This window comes from Physeter macrocephalus, unplaced genomic scaffold (assembly GCF_002837175.3).
Source record: "Physeter macrocephalus isolate SW-GA unplaced genomic scaffold, ASM283717v5 random_390, whole genome shotgun sequence".
Classification (NCBI taxonomy): domain Eukaryota; kingdom Metazoa; phylum Chordata; class Mammalia; order Artiodactyla; family Physeteridae; genus Physeter; species Physeter macrocephalus.
The window spans coordinates 43,679-60,779 of NW_021145676.1; the positions used below are offsets into that span (position 1 = coordinate 43,679).

Here is a 17,101-nt window from a genome sequence, read left to right on the forward strand (position 1 = left end):
GTCTTCACAGAACACCTAAATGTAACACATTATAAGAAATAAGGTTTAACAAAAATGGAAAATTACTGATGGTTGTGGAAGCTGGGTGGTATGTACCTAGGGTCATTACACTATTTTCTCCACTTCTGTGTATTTTGTTTGAAGATTCCCATATAAGAGGCTGAACAGAGATAAGGCGTGCAGTGTGGGAATCGGGCTGTGGTCTCAGGGGCCGCCTGCCACACGGAAGCAGTGGGTGCCTTAACTTTTTCCAAGCTCCTGGAGGGTGGTGACTTCAGGCCTGCAGAGCCCAGGGGCCTTCACCATCAGCTCAAAGCAAAACCAAGGAGGGGGCTGCTTCCACCGGGATACAGAAAAGGCACAATTTCCAGCAGTGACCCTGATCGTGTTGTTTGTCGCCAGGCAACAAGTGACACGAAGAAGACGACAGAGGTGGTCCAGGGACGGGTCTGGAAGGTGAAAGGCAAGGAAGGCGGGGACCTGCTGCCTGACTCAACATCACACACCCTCCTCGCCCACAATCAGCAGCGCCTCTGCCATCACCTCTGTCCTCAGGCCACACGCTCCAGGCCCGCTTCACAGAGCATCAAACCTGCCAAGGGGCTGGCTGGGGACCGAGGGCACGGCTAACGAGGTCTCGGACCTCAAAGACGACCACTATGCGATCGTGAATAACCACGTGTTTAATGCTTCACAGGACAAACTTGTTCTTTGCTGCGAAGTTCATCACGAACTTGAATCGCTGTAACTGTCAAGTCTATAATGCAATTTAAGCCCCAGGCGACAAGAGCTCTCGTGTCCAATAATTTAGCTTAGTGAAGTTTGTGCAAAGTCACAAACCTTTTCATACGTTCACGACCTCCAGAATTTAACTAGTGAAATGTAGCACAGACCTCTACCCCTTTGCAATCAGCAGAGAGAAACGGCTAAAACAATCATGGCTGAACCATGTTCTACGCTGGAAGGAACATCTGTTCTCACCTGGGCCACCTGCCCGGGTCCCAGAGCGGCTGACCCATCCATCCACCTTGGGACGAGAGCCGGCAGAGGCTCCACGGTTTCTGAAGACCATCCCAGGGCAGGGAGCCAGGCCGAAGGCCACGATGGAATCTTCTGGAGAGAGCACAGCATCCCCATCCAGCCCACGTCTACCTGTACCCACCACTACCCTGCAGTGGTAACGCATGTTCCCTTGTGCAAAGCCCGGGCCCGGCCTTCCGGTGTGACCCCGCCACAGGCCAGAGAGCACAGTTCAACTCTGGTTCACTCTAGAAGCTCCTTTGGGTACATAACCCCATCCCCGACCCCTCCGGAAAACTATCCTTTTCCAGGCGGGGACATTGGCTTCAGCAAAGGTGACTTAGAGTTTGCTGTTCTTCTGAAACTGGGCCACCAGGCTGAGGACCTGCTCAGAAGCTTTGATGCTCTTGGAGCTGAGGTAGGTGGTCCTGTTGGTGGCCGTGTCCTCCAGGAAGTAGCGGTAATTGACCATGAGGCCACACGAGCCCGTGATGCCCTTGAGGCTGACGTCGGCCATCCAGTTGATACGCCACATCACGGCCCCGTTCTGCAAGTGGAAGTTGGCCACGGGGTTCAGGGCATAGCCCCGGTGCTTCTCCCCGTACAGGTACCAGGCGCAGAGCCGCATCAGGGGGGCCTGGAGCGCCCGGACCAGCTGCTCAGACTGGACCCACTCGCTGCTGCTGAGAAAGGTCTTGAGGGTCTCATTCACGGGACCGCCCGTGATCTCGGCGATTTCTTTACACTCGGAATCTGTCAATAGTTCGTTCCTCCCGTGATCCTTTGCTTTTGACTTCAGCAGCCCCAGAAGCCACTTGGTGAACCCGGGGATAGGGGACAGACTTGAAAACGTCCCCAGGTGAGGAAACTCCTTCTGCAGGGCACGGTTGGGATGGGGAAAGGAAGGTGGAGAAAACACAACACACACACACACACACACACACAATTCAGCAGGTGAGTCACGGATTCCGAAACACCTCTTCATTTCTCGCTTACGTATCATTAACCTCCGTGTGCTGCTGTGTGGTTTATAAAGTGATATTTGATGCAAATGAATCTTCTTCTTTCAAGGAACAGTTATTAAGGATCTAATGTGTGCCAGGTCCTGGAGGCATCCTGAGTCCCCAGGACAAGCCTTTACTGTGGGGTCTCCATCTGCACCACTATCCACGCCGGCAAGTTGGGAGACCTGCCTGAAATTGGAGGGGTGGGCTGCTACGATGTGGGGTGCCCTCTTCTGACTACAGGTCTTGTCTTTCTAGCCCACCAGGCCCCTCCCATGGACTTTGCTGCCGCCACAGAACCTGGTTTGGTGCTTGGCACACAAGTACCCAGTGACTGTTTGCTGTTTGTCGAATGAATAACTGATCGCCCAACTATAGCACAGTGGGTGCGGAGGATGGGATAGAAGGGGAGGCAACGGTTATGTCTCCACATCAGATAACACGGTTCAATCATTGCTGTTCAAATTACAGAGAGATCTCAATGATCATTTCAAAGAACCCAGTATTTTCCAATTAAAAATGTAATATATGCTCACTACAGAAAAACATTTTTTAAAATTTAGGACGGAAGCAAAGAAACCACGATACTCTCCAGGTTTGATAGAGTATAACTCCTGGTCTTTCTCTAGGCAATTTTTGCAAGGGCGAGACAGTTATTTTACATCCTGCTTTGTGGATTTATATCATGAGCGCTTTCTCACCGTCACTCAAAATTCAGAACCGTGACTTTAACGACAGAATAATATTAAAAGAGAAAACGATCCCATGACTTTTCCTAACCCTGTTCTTTTCACTGGGCGTTTAAGGTGCCTCCTTCATAAACCTCCACGAACACCTCTGTGCAGGAAGGGCTGCCCTTCCCTCCAGATTTCTCAGGTGACTCTCCGGCTCCCAGCCCAGACGTGGAGAAGAGGTCAGCGGCAGGATGGCTCCTGGGCTGCCTGATTCAGAAACAGAATCTGCTGTATCACCCAGACCCCGGATTCTGCCCCTCCTCTGACTGCCTTTCCGACCCTCATACCAGCCCTGCTACCCGCCCGCCCTCGCCCCGTTCATTAGCACCTTCAGCAAAGAAGCAGGAAATGAAAGAAGAAACTCAGAGTAATCAGATGTGCTTCTTAGTGCCTCTGGGGAAAAGGCGGCAGGGAGTGATTCTAACGAAGCTGATACCCAACTGAATCCCAAGTTCTCAGACTTCAAACTATGAATTTAACACGAAGCACGCAAATATTCAAATTCCACCCCATTTGTCATTCTCTGCGGATGAGCTTCTGCAGCAGCTGTCTGTGTTGAAACCACCAGAAGCAGAGAGGGCCGCTCTCAGAGCCAATTAGCCATGATCTAATTATTTCACCTAAAAAGTCGATTCTACACATTAGAGTTCACTCCAGCCCCTCATGAGATAGTTTTAAAAAGCCCACACCCAGAGTGGACCTGAATATTTCTGTGTGTTTCCCAGGGCAACCAAGAGAAGGCGATTATAAAAACAACCAACTGCCAGTGCATTTACCCTCCAACTGCCCGGCTGAAGTCGAACCTCGATGCTCCCTCCCGGGCCACTAGTGGGCGAGGGTGGGTAGGGAGGTTGGCACGGCCAGGACTGGACAGTGGGAGCGAAGGGGGCCCTGCTGGCGACTACGCCGGGACCGTGTGCCCATCAGGAGCTGCCCCGCCAGCCAGGGTGCAGGGTCCCCTGCAGAAGCCGCCGCCCCCAGGACGCATCTGGATTTGTGGCCCATGAGAAGCTAGCTTTGAGGGCCTCTTCCTCAGCACTGCTTCCATCCCCTGACGAGTCTCGGGGCTCCTAGGAAGTGCCAAGGGGCACCTGGCACTTTTCCACCCCTCCTGCTCGCTCTGGCCCAACAGCTTCACCCTGTCCCCAGGGATGAGAGCAGAGCGGCTCAGCCATCCCAAGGCGGGGACACCGACAGCGGTGCGGCGGGACCAGGGTCGAGCCTCGCTCACCTGCAGCTCCTTCACCACCCGTTTGATGAGGAAGGTGCCCAGCTCCACGCCCTGCAGCCCCTGCTGGGTCAGGCTCAGCGAGTATAAGATGGCTGTGGTGATCGTGTCCCGCTCCTCTGTCTCCGACGTGGGACTCTCCTTCACTATGATGGTCTGGAAAACATAAAGGACAGTGACGGGCAGCCGTGGATGCACCCGCCCCGCCCTCACCCCTCCCGGGGGTCCCTCGACCCAAGGACCAGGCTCTAGAGACAAGCACCCTGTTCTGAGACCTCTCTGGAGACTGGAGGCAGCGGTGGTCTCACAGCTTCCCCGGCTGTTTGCTCAATGTTGTATCATTTCTATCACTTTGAAATTCTCCCACAAGCTTCACCGAATCACAACTGATGTCCCCTACGTCTCTCTCAGAGGAGGTCTCTCTCTCTGTGCAACACCCTCTGACACCCACAGACAGCACGCCAGCCCTCTGCCAAGGCCAAGGCCCCACTTCCTGCGGCTCCTGTGCGCAGGCTGCCCACTGCGCCCTGCAGGCCTCCCTCCTCCCCTCTGAATCCTAGTTGTTTACATTTCCCAGTAAGCCGGATGCAGTCCTACCTAAGCTTTCTTTCAGGAAATGTACCGTTTTACGCTTTTCCTATGTACCTTTTTGGCTTGCTGCCACGTCCTTATATTTCCACAGTGAAACCACACGCCCGCACAGACACGTACGAGAAGCGATCTAAGAATCAGCATGACTCGTACAGCGAAGTCCCTCAGCCAAGTCCGACTTGATCGGCTCTGAGATGTGAGTGTGGGGCGTTCTGAGCTTTAATACCCCGAGGGCCACTGGACAATAGCGGTGGAGACCTTGCAGTTGGCCCGGACACAGGCCCGCCAGCCTGCCTCTGAAGGACACGCTTACTTCACGCTGCTCTAAACTCCTACCAGCTACCCTGGATGCTTGAAGGAGGGGAGTCTGGCCCAGAGTCCAGGCTGAGGTCTGGAGCCCACAGACTTTCTTAAATTGCCAATGGGATGCGTGGGTCTGTGCGTACCCCCTGGGGAAAAACATCCTCAGCTCTCATCCGCCTCAGACGCTCGGAGGGTCTTTTCTGTGACTCCTGGGAAGCCGTGAACCGTCGCCATAAGGAAAGTTGGGCGGACGGTGAGGCAGAGGCCGTGACATCCGGGGCCCCGCCAGCCTCTCCTGCACCCACAGCTGATGGAGGAGCTCCCCTCCCATCATTCCTCGTCCTCATCTTGTTGAATCACCTCCTTTGTTTTTCAAGAAGTCGGTAGGTTATCTTGTGGTTCTGCACTCAAAATTGGTCTCCAGCAAATCTTATTTTTTTAAGTTTTTGAAAAAAAAAAAACAAAAAAAACCCCCAAACAAACGAACCTTTCGTTGATTATATGAATGAGATAGGCATAATGTCAAAGAGGCAAGAAATAAACGCGTGAAGAAGGAATCACAAATCACTCCAGAACTGAACACCCAGTCCTACTGTCAACGTTGTGGGGAGCGCCTTTCCAGGTCGGTCTCATTGGCCCCAGGCAGGTACACACACAAATACACGTGCATACAAAACCACGTACACACGCAGTCTCTCGTGTGTCTGTCCGGATGCGCGAGTCTCCTCACACGGAAGGCACCTGCCCTCAGGGCTGGGATCCCGGTCCCCCACCGTCCGCACTTCTTCCATCATCCTGGGCAAATCTCTGCAGTGCCCTCCTAGCCTCAGAGTCCTCATGTCTAAAATGAGGACAATAACAATAATAAGCCTGAGTCACAAGGCGCCGTGAGCGGCCACACAGCAGGACGCTCCGCGGGCGGACGGGGCAGAGCAAACGCTCAGTCGACGTTAATTTATGCTACACAGAAGGTCGCACCAGACAGGCTAGGCTGGAACCTGAACCTTCAGTCAACAGTAAGTCAAGGCTGACGTTCCATGGCAAAAATACAAAGCTAAATCCACACTTCAGCCCACACGCGGGGCCGCAGGGTCTGCGAGGACAGGCCAGACGCACGCGCCGTCGTTCCCTAGAGCGCCCTCTCCCGGTGGACGCTCTGGTTATCACTCCCACCTCCAGACGCTGCTGCAGGCGGCACCCGCCCACTCTCCCAGGTCTGAGCCTCTCCTGGGATCAACCCCGGAGAGTGGAATTTTTAGGTCCAAAGGAACACACGTTTTATATTTTAACAGTTATTACCAAACTGCCCCCAGGGAGGCCGTGATAACTTCTAGTGCGTGACAGCGCAGGCGCCTCCAGACCAGCATCGCACGGGAACGCCTCCCTGCTGACGAGTCCTCCGATGCCAGGAGACGCTGCCCAGAGCCCACCTGAGATCTGCCATCACCTCTCAGCCGCCTAACAGGCCACTCCGGCCGCGAAGCCGCAGCGACCCAGGAGTGCCCACTTCCCCCACCGGACCCGCTCTGCAGCCCCAGCCCCTGCCCCCGTGGGCCTGCGGACTGAGCGTTTCAGACACTCACCAACGCCTCGAGGAGCAGCCCAGCTTGCCCCGGGTGGGGGACCACCACACCGGGCAGAGCGCCGGGCCCGCGTCAGGCACGCAGCACAGCCCTCTTTCCAACTTCTCAACCAGCTGTCTTTTGAAACTACCCACAGGCACTTAGATGCTGAAGGGTTGATCCCCGCACCCCTGCACCTGTACCCCCTCCTCCGTAACAGCCTGGACCACGTCTCAACCCAAGGTCCACACCCCCTGGCAAAGCCTGCCCCGTCCCTTCACTGCCCACACACTGCCCGTCTCCACTCTGCGGCCGCACGTCTGGAGACTGTATCTAGCTAATGCAAAGATCCACAAAGGCCGAAACGCAATTTATTTTCAAAAAGGGGAGAAAACTAAGCTAACAGAAAACTTAAGGCACCCCGGGCCGTCTGCCCCGTCCTGAATCGACCGCGCACAGGTACCTGGATGCTGCTGGAGATCTCACTGGTCAGGGCCACGTGCAAAATGATCAGGGGCTCCCCCGGGGCCGAGCAGTGGGAGAGGAAGTAACACCTTCTGTAGGGCCCCACGCGCCGTTTCATGTCCACCCAGTTTTTAACGGGATGCACAGCCTCGGACCTGAGAACGTTATCAAGGGGCAAGACAAAAGCACAGTTCACAAGCTAAATAGCCGCGGGGCTGATTCCCACTCGTATTATTCACTCAAGTCAAAGCAATCCTTTAAACACAGCTTCAACGGACTCTGCGGCAAATTCCAAGATCAGCTTGGCGTGAGACCGCGCTGGCTGAGAGGAGCACAGCTGGTGACCGCTTCACACACAGAACTGCGCGCATCCCCGGTCCTAAGACTCGTCTGCCAGGCCCCGGGGGAGCAGTTATGCGGCAGATTGCAACCCAGAGACCTGACCAGATGCCTGTCACCGGACATCCTACGTCTCCGGCTTCCCCTGAATCTCCGCAGTTTGAAGTCCGTGCTGCCTGAGGACACGCATCGCCTGGCTGCCCCCATCTGTCCAGCGACCTCGGCCACCGCCGTGGGCGGTGGCAGCGTGCTGCTGGCGGCCAGCCTGCATCTTACTGTGTCCGGGGGAGGGTGGCAGTCACGCACTAGACTGTGAATTTGGAGATTTTATCCAAGGGAGACATTTTAACAGTTGGTTGAGACAGACGGTTTTTGAGTTACTAATGCCAGGGCTCGGTCCAGTGAACCCGGGCAGCTCTGATCATGGGGTCGTTGGGGAGCCGCGGGCCCGAGGGCTTTCAATCTGAGGACAGGACCGAGACCCCAAGTGCAGGTGCACTGGCAGAAGAAGCAGCTTCCACCTGGGCCCTGTCCTCCTCCGTGGTCTCGGCATCACCTGCTAGGACAGCCACCTTTGTGGATCCTGTGTTTGGGTTCTATCAGGCTTGGAACAAAACGTACACGGGAATGGAGACTGGCTTTCCGCTGAAACCTAAGAAAAGCGGAAACGTCACAAATACTTACTCACTGATTTTCTGCAGCACTTCGCACGGTGAACGCCAGGTGACCTGCTCCAGGTTCAGGAACCCGGAAGAAAACCATTCCAAGAACATGCTTTTCAGCACCCCGTTCATTTCCTGAAATGGAGAGGGGGGAGCGCTGGCCTTCCGAGGGAAAGACGTCCAGCCCTTCCCCGCATGGCTGCCAGCACCGGGAACTCGACACCAAAGCCTGACACAAAAGAGCGGGCAGGATGAGTCGGCTCTGAGGCAGCTCGACCGGGCTCTGCTCCCGGCCACGCCTGACCGAACTCAGCTCTACTTCTCCCTTCCCTCCTTCCACCTGTAAGACACCTGGGTTCCATTTGAGCTAAGTTGCCCAAAGCAAATAATGTGTGCCGACGCATTCGCCGCCGTGAACACAGCTGCACACGTGACGTTAAGCTGACGCTGAACGGCGTCTCGTGCGGGAAACTCCAACACCCTCTCAGGAACATTCTCTGCTTCACCAAAAACACCCCTTCTCGTTTCCCAAGAGAAACGAGCACTGGGTCCCGCGCCCCACATTTCGACAGCTTTAAGGTGTGCGTTTTCCTATTTTCACATCTTGGTGGTCAGGACGCCTTGCTCAAATGATGGCGGGTCACGGTTTACTCGGCAGCGTTTTTTCCTCCCTGAGTGCGCCGTAGAATAATAGTGTGTCGGGCAGTCCGTGCATTTAGAATTGAGGACATTATTCTAATTTCACTTACTTATATTTATTCTGCTTCCCAAAATGATCTGAGTCAACTTTACCATCAGAGACACATTCGCACTGAAACTTTTCAAGCAAGAGTAGAACAAGAGGTGAGTAAGGAAAGGAGAAGAGACGATGCAGGGGCAGAACCACCCCAGTTTAGTCTGTGGTGACTGCTGACCATGTAATAGTGGTAAGCTTTGTGACAGCCAGAGCAGAGGGGATGTCCAGGTCAAGAGACAAGGCTGTTGTTCCTCAATGGCTGCATCCCTTTTTCCCAAATCAACAGAAGCTTCACTTTTTAGCTGGGCACATGACTGTTCAGAATAAAGTTTGCACTGCCGCTAGGGGTAGTCATGGGACTGAGTCCTGGCTTCTCAGAGGTAAGCAGAGGTATCCTGCAGCAGCTTCTGGGAACCTTGAAAGATGGCAGGAGCAGCAAAGGGCTGCTCTTTTTCTTTGTTCTTCCCACTGCAGGGAAGACATGTCCTTCCATCTTTTTCTTTGTCCTTCCCACTGCACGTTGGAAGGTGATGTGATGGCTAGAGCTGGAGCAGCCACCTTGGGCCATGAGGTAACTTTGGGGATGAGTTTTTCAGGGAAGAGCAACAAACAGAAGTCTGGGTCAACTGAGGGCACCGCAGAGCAGGATCAGCCCTGGGCTGCCTACCTCCAGACTTCTTCATGAAAGACAAACTTCCCTTATTCAAACCACTGTTGTTGCGAGTCTCTGTTATTTATAGATGAACTGCATACTAACAGATACACTGCATATTATTATTGAATAACAGCAAACATCTCAGTATGTCTGGTACAGAACTGACCTTACGAATCCCTGTATAAGAATCACAAAGACCATGATGGATAACATCTGTAAAACTGCACACAAGCTATAAAACTGTTATAGGGCCATTTCACATTTTAATCTCTGGTAAAAGGTCAAAGGACTCAGAACCTTGTCACTTGAGGATAAGTTGCAGGCATGGGGGTGGTGGCTCAGAAAGGGTTTCAGAATGAAGCGAGGTCCATCTTTAAACGCTGAAGGCCTAGGGCACAAAAGAGGCCCCGTGGGGGCAAGGAGAGGGAGCAAGTCTAGGACCAACAGGGGGAAGGCAGAGTCAGACTCCATGTAAAGAAGAACTTCTGAGTAGCTAGGGCTGCCCACAGAGGTCCTCCTGGGAGACAGCGGCCCTCCCCACGGGAAGAGATGAGCACAGGGTGGGGCAGGAGCACGGTGGAGATGTTTTAGAAAGGATTTCCACGTCGACAGGCGACTGGACCAGATGACCTCTGTAATTCCTCGTAACTCTTTATCCCATGGTCTAGTCTCCTTTACTGGCCGCTCAGCTCTGTAAGGGCAGAGGTCGTTGCTGATTTAGTCCTCTGGTTCTCAAAGCTATCAGTGGGGTCTCCCACGTGGAAGATGATTTAACAGATTGACGGCAAATGAAAGAGAAGACAAACTGGAAAACAGTGACCAGGAAGTAGCAGGAAGGGAGGAGAAGGGATGGCTCACCAGGCAACACAGAACGGCTCCTTATAAAACTGTATTTCCTGCACTGACTACGGTGGTTCTCAGTCTTCCTGGGGTCCTCACACACTCTTGCATATGTGCTAAAAACTGGGGATACGCTCCCCAGAAAAATGCAAACACATTAATAAAACTCTGCACACAGCTTCCTGGGGTTCATGGACCCCTTTGAAACTCAGTTCCCAACCAGGTTCCCCAGGTTGGGAACCTGTGCACTGAAAGGTGAGGAACGGACCAGCCGAGTTCCATGTAGGATGTACATGGAACGCTATGGCATCTCTATGAGACGCACAGCAGGAACAAGTTGGAAAAATCTACCTTCGGCATTCATACGTTGTTGATTATGAAAGGAATGGTCTGGCTGACGGAAGCGCCTCTTCTACAAGTCCCTTCGTTCTATTCTGGGCTATTGACAGCTATAAAGTGGGACACTGGACACGAGATCCGGGAATCTAGGTTAAAGGTTACACATCTCCCCCGCCCAGTGCTAACAGGACCGCAGCTGTTCAGGCTGGAATTCGGTGCCGAGGGCAGCAAGGCTACCGGATCTCAGACAGCAGGAGGGAGAGGAATCGTGTATGCGTCATGCTCGGTGATTCAGAAATCATTTCTCAGCGACCCAGGACTCGAAAACACAACTGCTGGGACAACGTTCCCATCTACAAATGAGTTCATCTCTTAGTCTAGCTAAGCGCAGAATCTAGTAGAACCACGAGGACCACCAGGTTAACTTCAAAACAGGACAAGACACCAGAGGAGGTTTACAACAAACCGTGGTGCGGCTGGGCGCTGCAGCGGTGGCGTGGGGACCCTGCCTGATACGAGTTTGGTCCCTTCTCCAATGTTCCGCCCGGGGTTCTGTTAAGGTTCCCACAGCTCTCACCGTCATTTCTACATTCAAATCGCCCACCGCTTCCTAAATGCCAGCTCCCTTCTGCTGCCCACAAATATCTGACGGTGCCCAGACCCTCTCTTAGAATGGGAGTCCCCTCAGTTTCACGGGGGATTGTATCTGTAAGAGACTGAACTCTTCAACCCCCAAGGGCTTTTGGAAATAACTCTGCAGAAAAAGAAAAAGCCTGTAAACTGCACACACAAGAAGCACGCGCCTGCCCGCACACCGTGTACCCCGCTCAGGAGCTGGACACACAACCGCAAGTTCACAGGGCGTCTCGTTGAGGAGGAGAGCAACTGACGGGTGGGTGGATTGGGTTCACACCTCAGAGCCCAAAGCCCACACTTCCCCGCCTCGGGAAAGAACACGCAAACCCGGACTTATGGCCACGTGTCCAGGCATCATAATAAGCCTCTCAACTCACTCGGAACTTCAACAGAGGAGAAGAGCATTTTTAACAAAAAGAACATTTGATCTTGCAAGCAAGGGGACCGTTTCTTTTTCTGGTGTGATCAAGCTGCTTTGTGGATTTGGTATTACCCACCCCTGCCCAATGCTGGATGACTGATTTATTGTTCTATTTCCTAAGATTAAAACTCGGGGTGGGGGGCAGGGGTCCTGCGATCAGAGAATTCAAGGACATTGACAAGTCCCTTTTCTACAAATTCCTTAATTATGAAAACAACGAAAATCCCTTTCTTGGGATAAATCCATTAAGATCAGTTCACTTATTATAACCCGAGAAGTGCTACAGAGCGGCATCGGGGGGCGGCCCATCGCAGCAGAGACCTGGGATGATCAGGAGGTCCCAGGCTGGCCTCTGAGACACTGAGGCTTCTAACGACCCTTTAGCTGACGGGCAGCAAGGTCCGTCCTCTCCACAGCGGACCTGCTCTCTTGAAAACCGCAGCAGACATCTGACGTTTGCTGGGTTGTAAAAACTTTCTACACAACACTTGCATCTTCCCAGCCAACAGACTTGATACCGACTCTGAACTTCTAAGAGTAAGAAAAGAAACCTCACCCGATTTAAAATATCCAAGAAAAGAGACCTGCCGCTGCCTGGCCTTCTGCCTCGGGCTTCAGGCCGGGCTCCACTCAAAGACAAGTGTCAGGCTTCTGGATTCTTCCCATATTTCCAATAATCGCAGCCCTCGGTCAGAGACCAAGATCTTGACAAACTGCCCTCATTCATAACTGTGTTTTTAGCCAAGCTCCACAGTATTTTTAGAAGAGAAGCAGGCTGACCTCGGGCAGCCTGACCACTGCCGCCTCAGCGGCGGAGCTGGTTGGCCCAGGACAGTTAAGGGACGTGGCTACGATCACCTAAAATCACGCTTCTAACCAGCATAACCGGGGCCTTCCGTCCCCACCTGGTGCGTCTTCTGCTGCACCCACTGTTCCGTGTAGGACGCCCAATCAGCATCCTTTTGGGCCTCCCACACGCCAGTTATTCTAAGGATGCCTTTGTGCTCACGAGATTCAGCAAACAAGACGCTGTGAGGGGAGCAGAGCCCAGGCCTGAGCCTACAGCGGCTCTCGTTCACCTGACATTAGCTGGCAGCTCCAAGGGCGGCAAGGGCCAGGGGAGAAGCACACCTGTGTGATGGGGTGCCGTGTGCACAGCAAGGGGCGCGCAGGTCTGCTACTCCCTGCCTCCTGGGCGTCCCGCGGCACCCTAGGCCCCCGGGGATCTGCGGCTCCTGCGCTGAAGCTCGAGACCCAAACTGCTGGTGGCTTCCAACAATGGATTCCTAAAAGCGAAAAGCTCTCGCTTTTTAACCACCTCTTTAACTTGGCTGCAAAATCCAGAATGAAACAAAAACGGAACCAAGATCACATCACGGAATCACATTAAGTGATTCTGGTGATTAATTACAATATCAGATCCCAGGGACGATTTGTATGGGTTTAAAAAAAAATCAACTCTGAATGTTTTGAATGATAGGGATAAAAAAACATTCACGTAGCCACACAGAGCAAAGGGGAAGGGGAGCAACAGATTCAGCTACTAACGGTTAGAGGCACTCGGGCTAAGGGCAGGATTTCTAGGTAGAGAAACGCAAGAGGTGTGACGGAGCCACCCGAAAAGGCTTCTGCACCCAGCACGTCCAGACCACGCGCAGAGGCCAAGGTCAGGCTGGGGGCACTCACCCTCTGCTTCAGAAATATCTTGAGTCCACGTGACTTTTTGCCTTTCGGTTGGTGATGTTTTTCCCTTACGTGTGTGGACGGCCTTGGTTAGAACACAAGGGAACCCTGAACATCTGAGGACACGGTGTTGCTGGCAGCTCCGCATCTCCCTGGGGCCAGCTCCCCTCCCACAAGTCAAGCCTCAAAGTCAGAGCTTTGAGCTTCGATGATGTCCCTTCTCAACCTCATGTTAACCAAGAGTCTTCTCTTGTATGCGGGGAAGCGTAAGGAAACACGTCCAGTTCTGTCTCACAGAATCGGACGCGACATCAGGGGTCCCCCAGGACAAGAGCGGTCCCCACGTCTGGTAGGATGTCTCTCTCTCTCGGCCGCACGGAAAGCTTCCCTGGCCTCCAGGTTCCGTTCCAGGCTCAGACCTCTGAGTGGAGCAGCCTGACCTCAGGACGAATGGGAGTGGTTAGCCGCCGACTTCGCCGGACGGCAGGGCACCTGGGAGTGTGTCTTCACGCTTCATTCATCATTTTGCTACGCAAGACGAAGGTCCCAGTTTTCAAGGAGCTGATCATCCAGTTGCGGGGGAAAAATACATTTCGAACAACAGATTCTGTGGTTAATGTATCGAATCTAACTGAGTGGTACAATTACGTATCTATGAAGCTCAAAACTGGGTGAGGCCACCCAGAGCTGGAGCGGCTGGAAAAGCCTAGCAAACGAGCTGGGAGTGCAGGTGGCTCTTTTTCTAACAGGAATCACGCAGGGGTGCGGGTTCAGGAATGTTCCATCCAGGAGCCAGCTTGGCTGGAGAGGAGGGTCCGTGGAGGGGAGCGAGTAATGCTGGGGGAGTGGGAATGCGCAAGATGGCTGGTGGGCAGCAAAAGTGCCACAGGAAAGACACCGAATGCCATCCTCCTGGCCACGGAAGGTTTGATGATTTTTCGACTGAAGAGCAGAGACTGACCTGAGGTTTCAGAAAAAGGTGGATGCTGAGGTCGCTGATAAGACGGAAGCTTACACGAAGTCTTGGAAAGATAAACACGGTCACAACTAGACAATATTAAACTCCTGACTCAGTGAAACTAAATAAAACAAAGCCATTCATCAACTGGGTTGTTTTACCTTCCCTTCAGTTTCATAGAAAAAGGCAAATCTAAGATGAAGTACACACCGTGGAATCGTGGAGACGGGGCTTGGGTGGAGGCGCTCTTACCAGCTCTGTGCTCTGGGCGCTGCCCTGGGCTCGACAAGCTTTAATCACCTCATCTGTCAAACAGTCACCACGTCTTGCTGAGGATGAAATGAGCAAGTGCATGAAAGGCACTCGCACATACCGTGCCCGCCCCTAACTCTTCCCATACCAGAAGGGAAGCTTCTGGACCAAGTGATCTTGGAGCCTGAGCACGCCTGGTACCATACAGACAGCCAATGAATGGCTGAATGGATGGGTGGAGAGTTTCATTTTGGGACAGCTCACCTACCCAAAAGACATCCTACCTTGGATTAGGTAGCCAGACATCCTACCTAATTCTCAAGCCTCCTATGCAATGAGAATTAAGTTTCAGAAGGCTTTCAGGAGCACTGGTCTCTGCTTCAAAGAGGGGAAAAAAAAAGTTCTGCTTGGGTTGCAAACTAAACCCAAGCCTCCCTTGGGAGGAACCAGATGGGTATGCACACAGAGCGTGGAACACAAGGTCTCAGCCATTCAGATGGGGACTTAGTTGGGAACATGGTCAATTCAACACACCGGGATTCCAGGACTGATTTGGTGCCAATGCAATAAACACCTGAGGTTCTCAGCCTGTGACTCTTAGAGCTGAAGGCTCACGGGCCCTAGGTAATACTTAGCATTGTAGATTAGCCAGCTATTATAAGCAATCAAATCATAGCTACTATTATCATCCTGAGATTAACCCTATCCTAACTACACACAACTTTATGCATCTAGGGCTACGTAGCCAAGAAAGATAAGAAGGTTTCTGATAAACACCGTAACTCACATAACATGATGAGGATATAAAGTGTAGAACAAAGAAGGTGGGAAATTTGGATTTGGGCGGATGATCCGAGACATACGTATTTGCTCTGAGGTCCTGGTCAAGTCATGTGACCTCAGGTGACTTGATTCCTTTACTGTAAAAGGAGACATGCTTATCACCTCCCCAAGAGTGCGGCCATGAACATAAAAACCATTATGCCAGTGTTAAGAGTTCTTAAACGAATCAGGACATAATCGTTCAACTGTTCAATTCTTTCTAAAGCCAACTGCACCTACTAAAGTTCTGAATGCCAGAACATTTACAGCCTTTTTGGTTTACTAAAAGAGCAAGTCAGTGGGCCCCCCATATTTAACATCAACAGTAATAAAAGGACTATATTCAACTATCAGCCACCCTTCAAGTCATCATTATTTAAATCTTAAACTATTTATTCGCATCTAACCTAAGCTCACTGGGCTAAACGCCTGATTCCCTCAAGAAGTCAACTCAGAATCCTATTTTAGGGCTGAACTCAGGAAGGTAAAAATGCCCTGGTCAAAGTTATGAGGCAGACAGAAAATAGAAGGCATCCAGACTCCTAGACAGTGGCAACCCCGAGTTCTAGTCACCTTTGTACGTTTCACAGGACTTTTTAGGACAAGGGCTTACACAGTGGGTACTGCGACTGACTTTTACTGACCCCATCCACGTCTTCAGAAAGTTACCGGACGCTCGGTTCGGTCCGCATTCAAGTGTACCACACGGACGAAACCTCTCAGGTAAAAGAATAAAAAAGAGATTTTATGGAGCACGCTCATCAGGAACAAGGCGTGACAGTCACCTTAAAAGTAAGCGAGAGCCGAGTTTCTATAAAGACCGGAGCGAGGTGAGCCTAGAGCGAGGCAAGGACTGGGAAAGCGTGGGAAGGAAGCGGACAGGGTTCGGGGGCTCTGACTCGGGGCGAAGTGTGCGCGGCTCCAGGAAGGGGAAGGTGGAGCGCTCGGGGCTTGAGGGGCGGGTGAGGACGACATGGGGAGGGCCGCCAAGGGTCGGGGGCGGCCCGGGCGGGGCCTTACCCGGACGTGCGGCCCCTCCATCAGCTTGAGGGCCTGCGCCTCGAGCAGGTCGGCCCGCAGCTGCACCAGGAAGCGCACGCCGCCGTCCAGCTTGCTGATGTAGTGGAAGAGGCTGCGGTAGCGCGGCACCAGCGCGTAGCGCAGCCGGTCCTCTGCCTGCAGGAGCACGGCCGCCTCCCGCGGCTGCTGGAGCAGCTGGAGCACGGCGGCGCTCTGCTCGGCCACCTGGCCGTGGTCCACGCCGAAGCCCCGCGCCAGGCGGCCCAGCAGCTCGGCGCGCTCGGCCGCCTCAGCCAGGCCGCCGTAGAAGCTCACGAAGTCCGCGCACTGGTTCTCCGCCGGCGCCGGCGTCTTCTCGCGCAGCCCGTAGGCCGGCATCGCGGGCACCGCACGGTGCAGCAGCTCGTCCATGGCCCGCTCCAGGGCGCCGGCCGCCGCCGCCCGCCCGCTCGACAGCCGGGGTCCGGGCGGCCGCGGCGGCCGCACGGGGAGCCGCAGCCAGAGGAGGAGAAGGCGCCCAGCCGACAGACTCGGCCGGAGGACTCGCATGGCGCAAGGATACAGCTGCCTGGGGAACGCCAACGCCGCCGCCGCCGCCGCCGCCGCGCTTCCGGCTTCCGGCACGCGCCAGTCCGGTTGCCCGAGCCCGGGGTTCGGGCGGGGCGGCGACCAATCGGAGGGCGGAGCGACGGGGGCGGGGCGGAGTGCGGCGCGAGGCCAAGTGTGGCCAAAGGTAACCCGGGCGGCGACCAATCGGAGGGCCGAGCGACGGCGCGGGTGGCGACTTCAGGCGCGGCCTCTGCTCCGTCATCTGGCCACCCGAAGTCACCG

General features: G+C 53.8%; 1 protein-coding gene across 2 annotated transcripts; it reads right to left on the reverse strand.

Annotated features, from left to right (window-relative positions):
* Window positions 1–664: 664 nt before the first annotated feature.
* MLYCD (malonyl-CoA decarboxylase) lies at window positions 665–16,846 on the reverse strand. Of its 2 annotated transcripts, none has more exons than XM_024125022.2 (5): window positions 16,271–16,846; window positions 7,931–8,043; window positions 6,906–7,062; window positions 3,990–4,142; window positions 665–1,894 (listed from the first exon to the last, which is right to left on the reverse strand). In XM_024125022.2, exons 1-5 carry the CDS (start codon window positions 16,817–16,819, stop codon window positions 1,361–1,363), a joined length of 1,506 nt encoding a protein of 501 aa, XP_023980790.1. In that variant the 5' UTR covers window positions 16,820–16,846; the 3' UTR covers window positions 665–1,360. The 2 variants fall into 2 exon arrangements, with proteins under 2 accessions (XP_023980790.1, XP_028341230.1); XM_028485429.2 differs by having other exon boundaries at window positions 7,935–8,137; window positions 16,271–16,844.
* Window positions 16,847–17,101: the final 255 nt, after the last annotated feature.

Bases quoted from the DNA above. Each gene is read 5' to 3' on its own strand.
- MLYCD (XM_028485429.2), bottom strand. From the start codon at position 16,819: ATGCGAGTCCTCCGGCCGAGTCTGTCGGCTGGGCGCCTTCTCCTCCTC. The intron at 8,138-16,270 runs GTAAGGCCCCGC...CTTTTGTGTCAG, and splicing joins TGGAGGGGCCGCACGTCCGG to GCTTTGGTGTCGAGTTCCCG. The intron at 7,063-7,934 runs GTGAGTAAGTAT...TAACGTTCTCAG, and splicing joins CGAAGTGCTGCAGAAAATCA to GTCCGAGGCTGTGCATCCCG.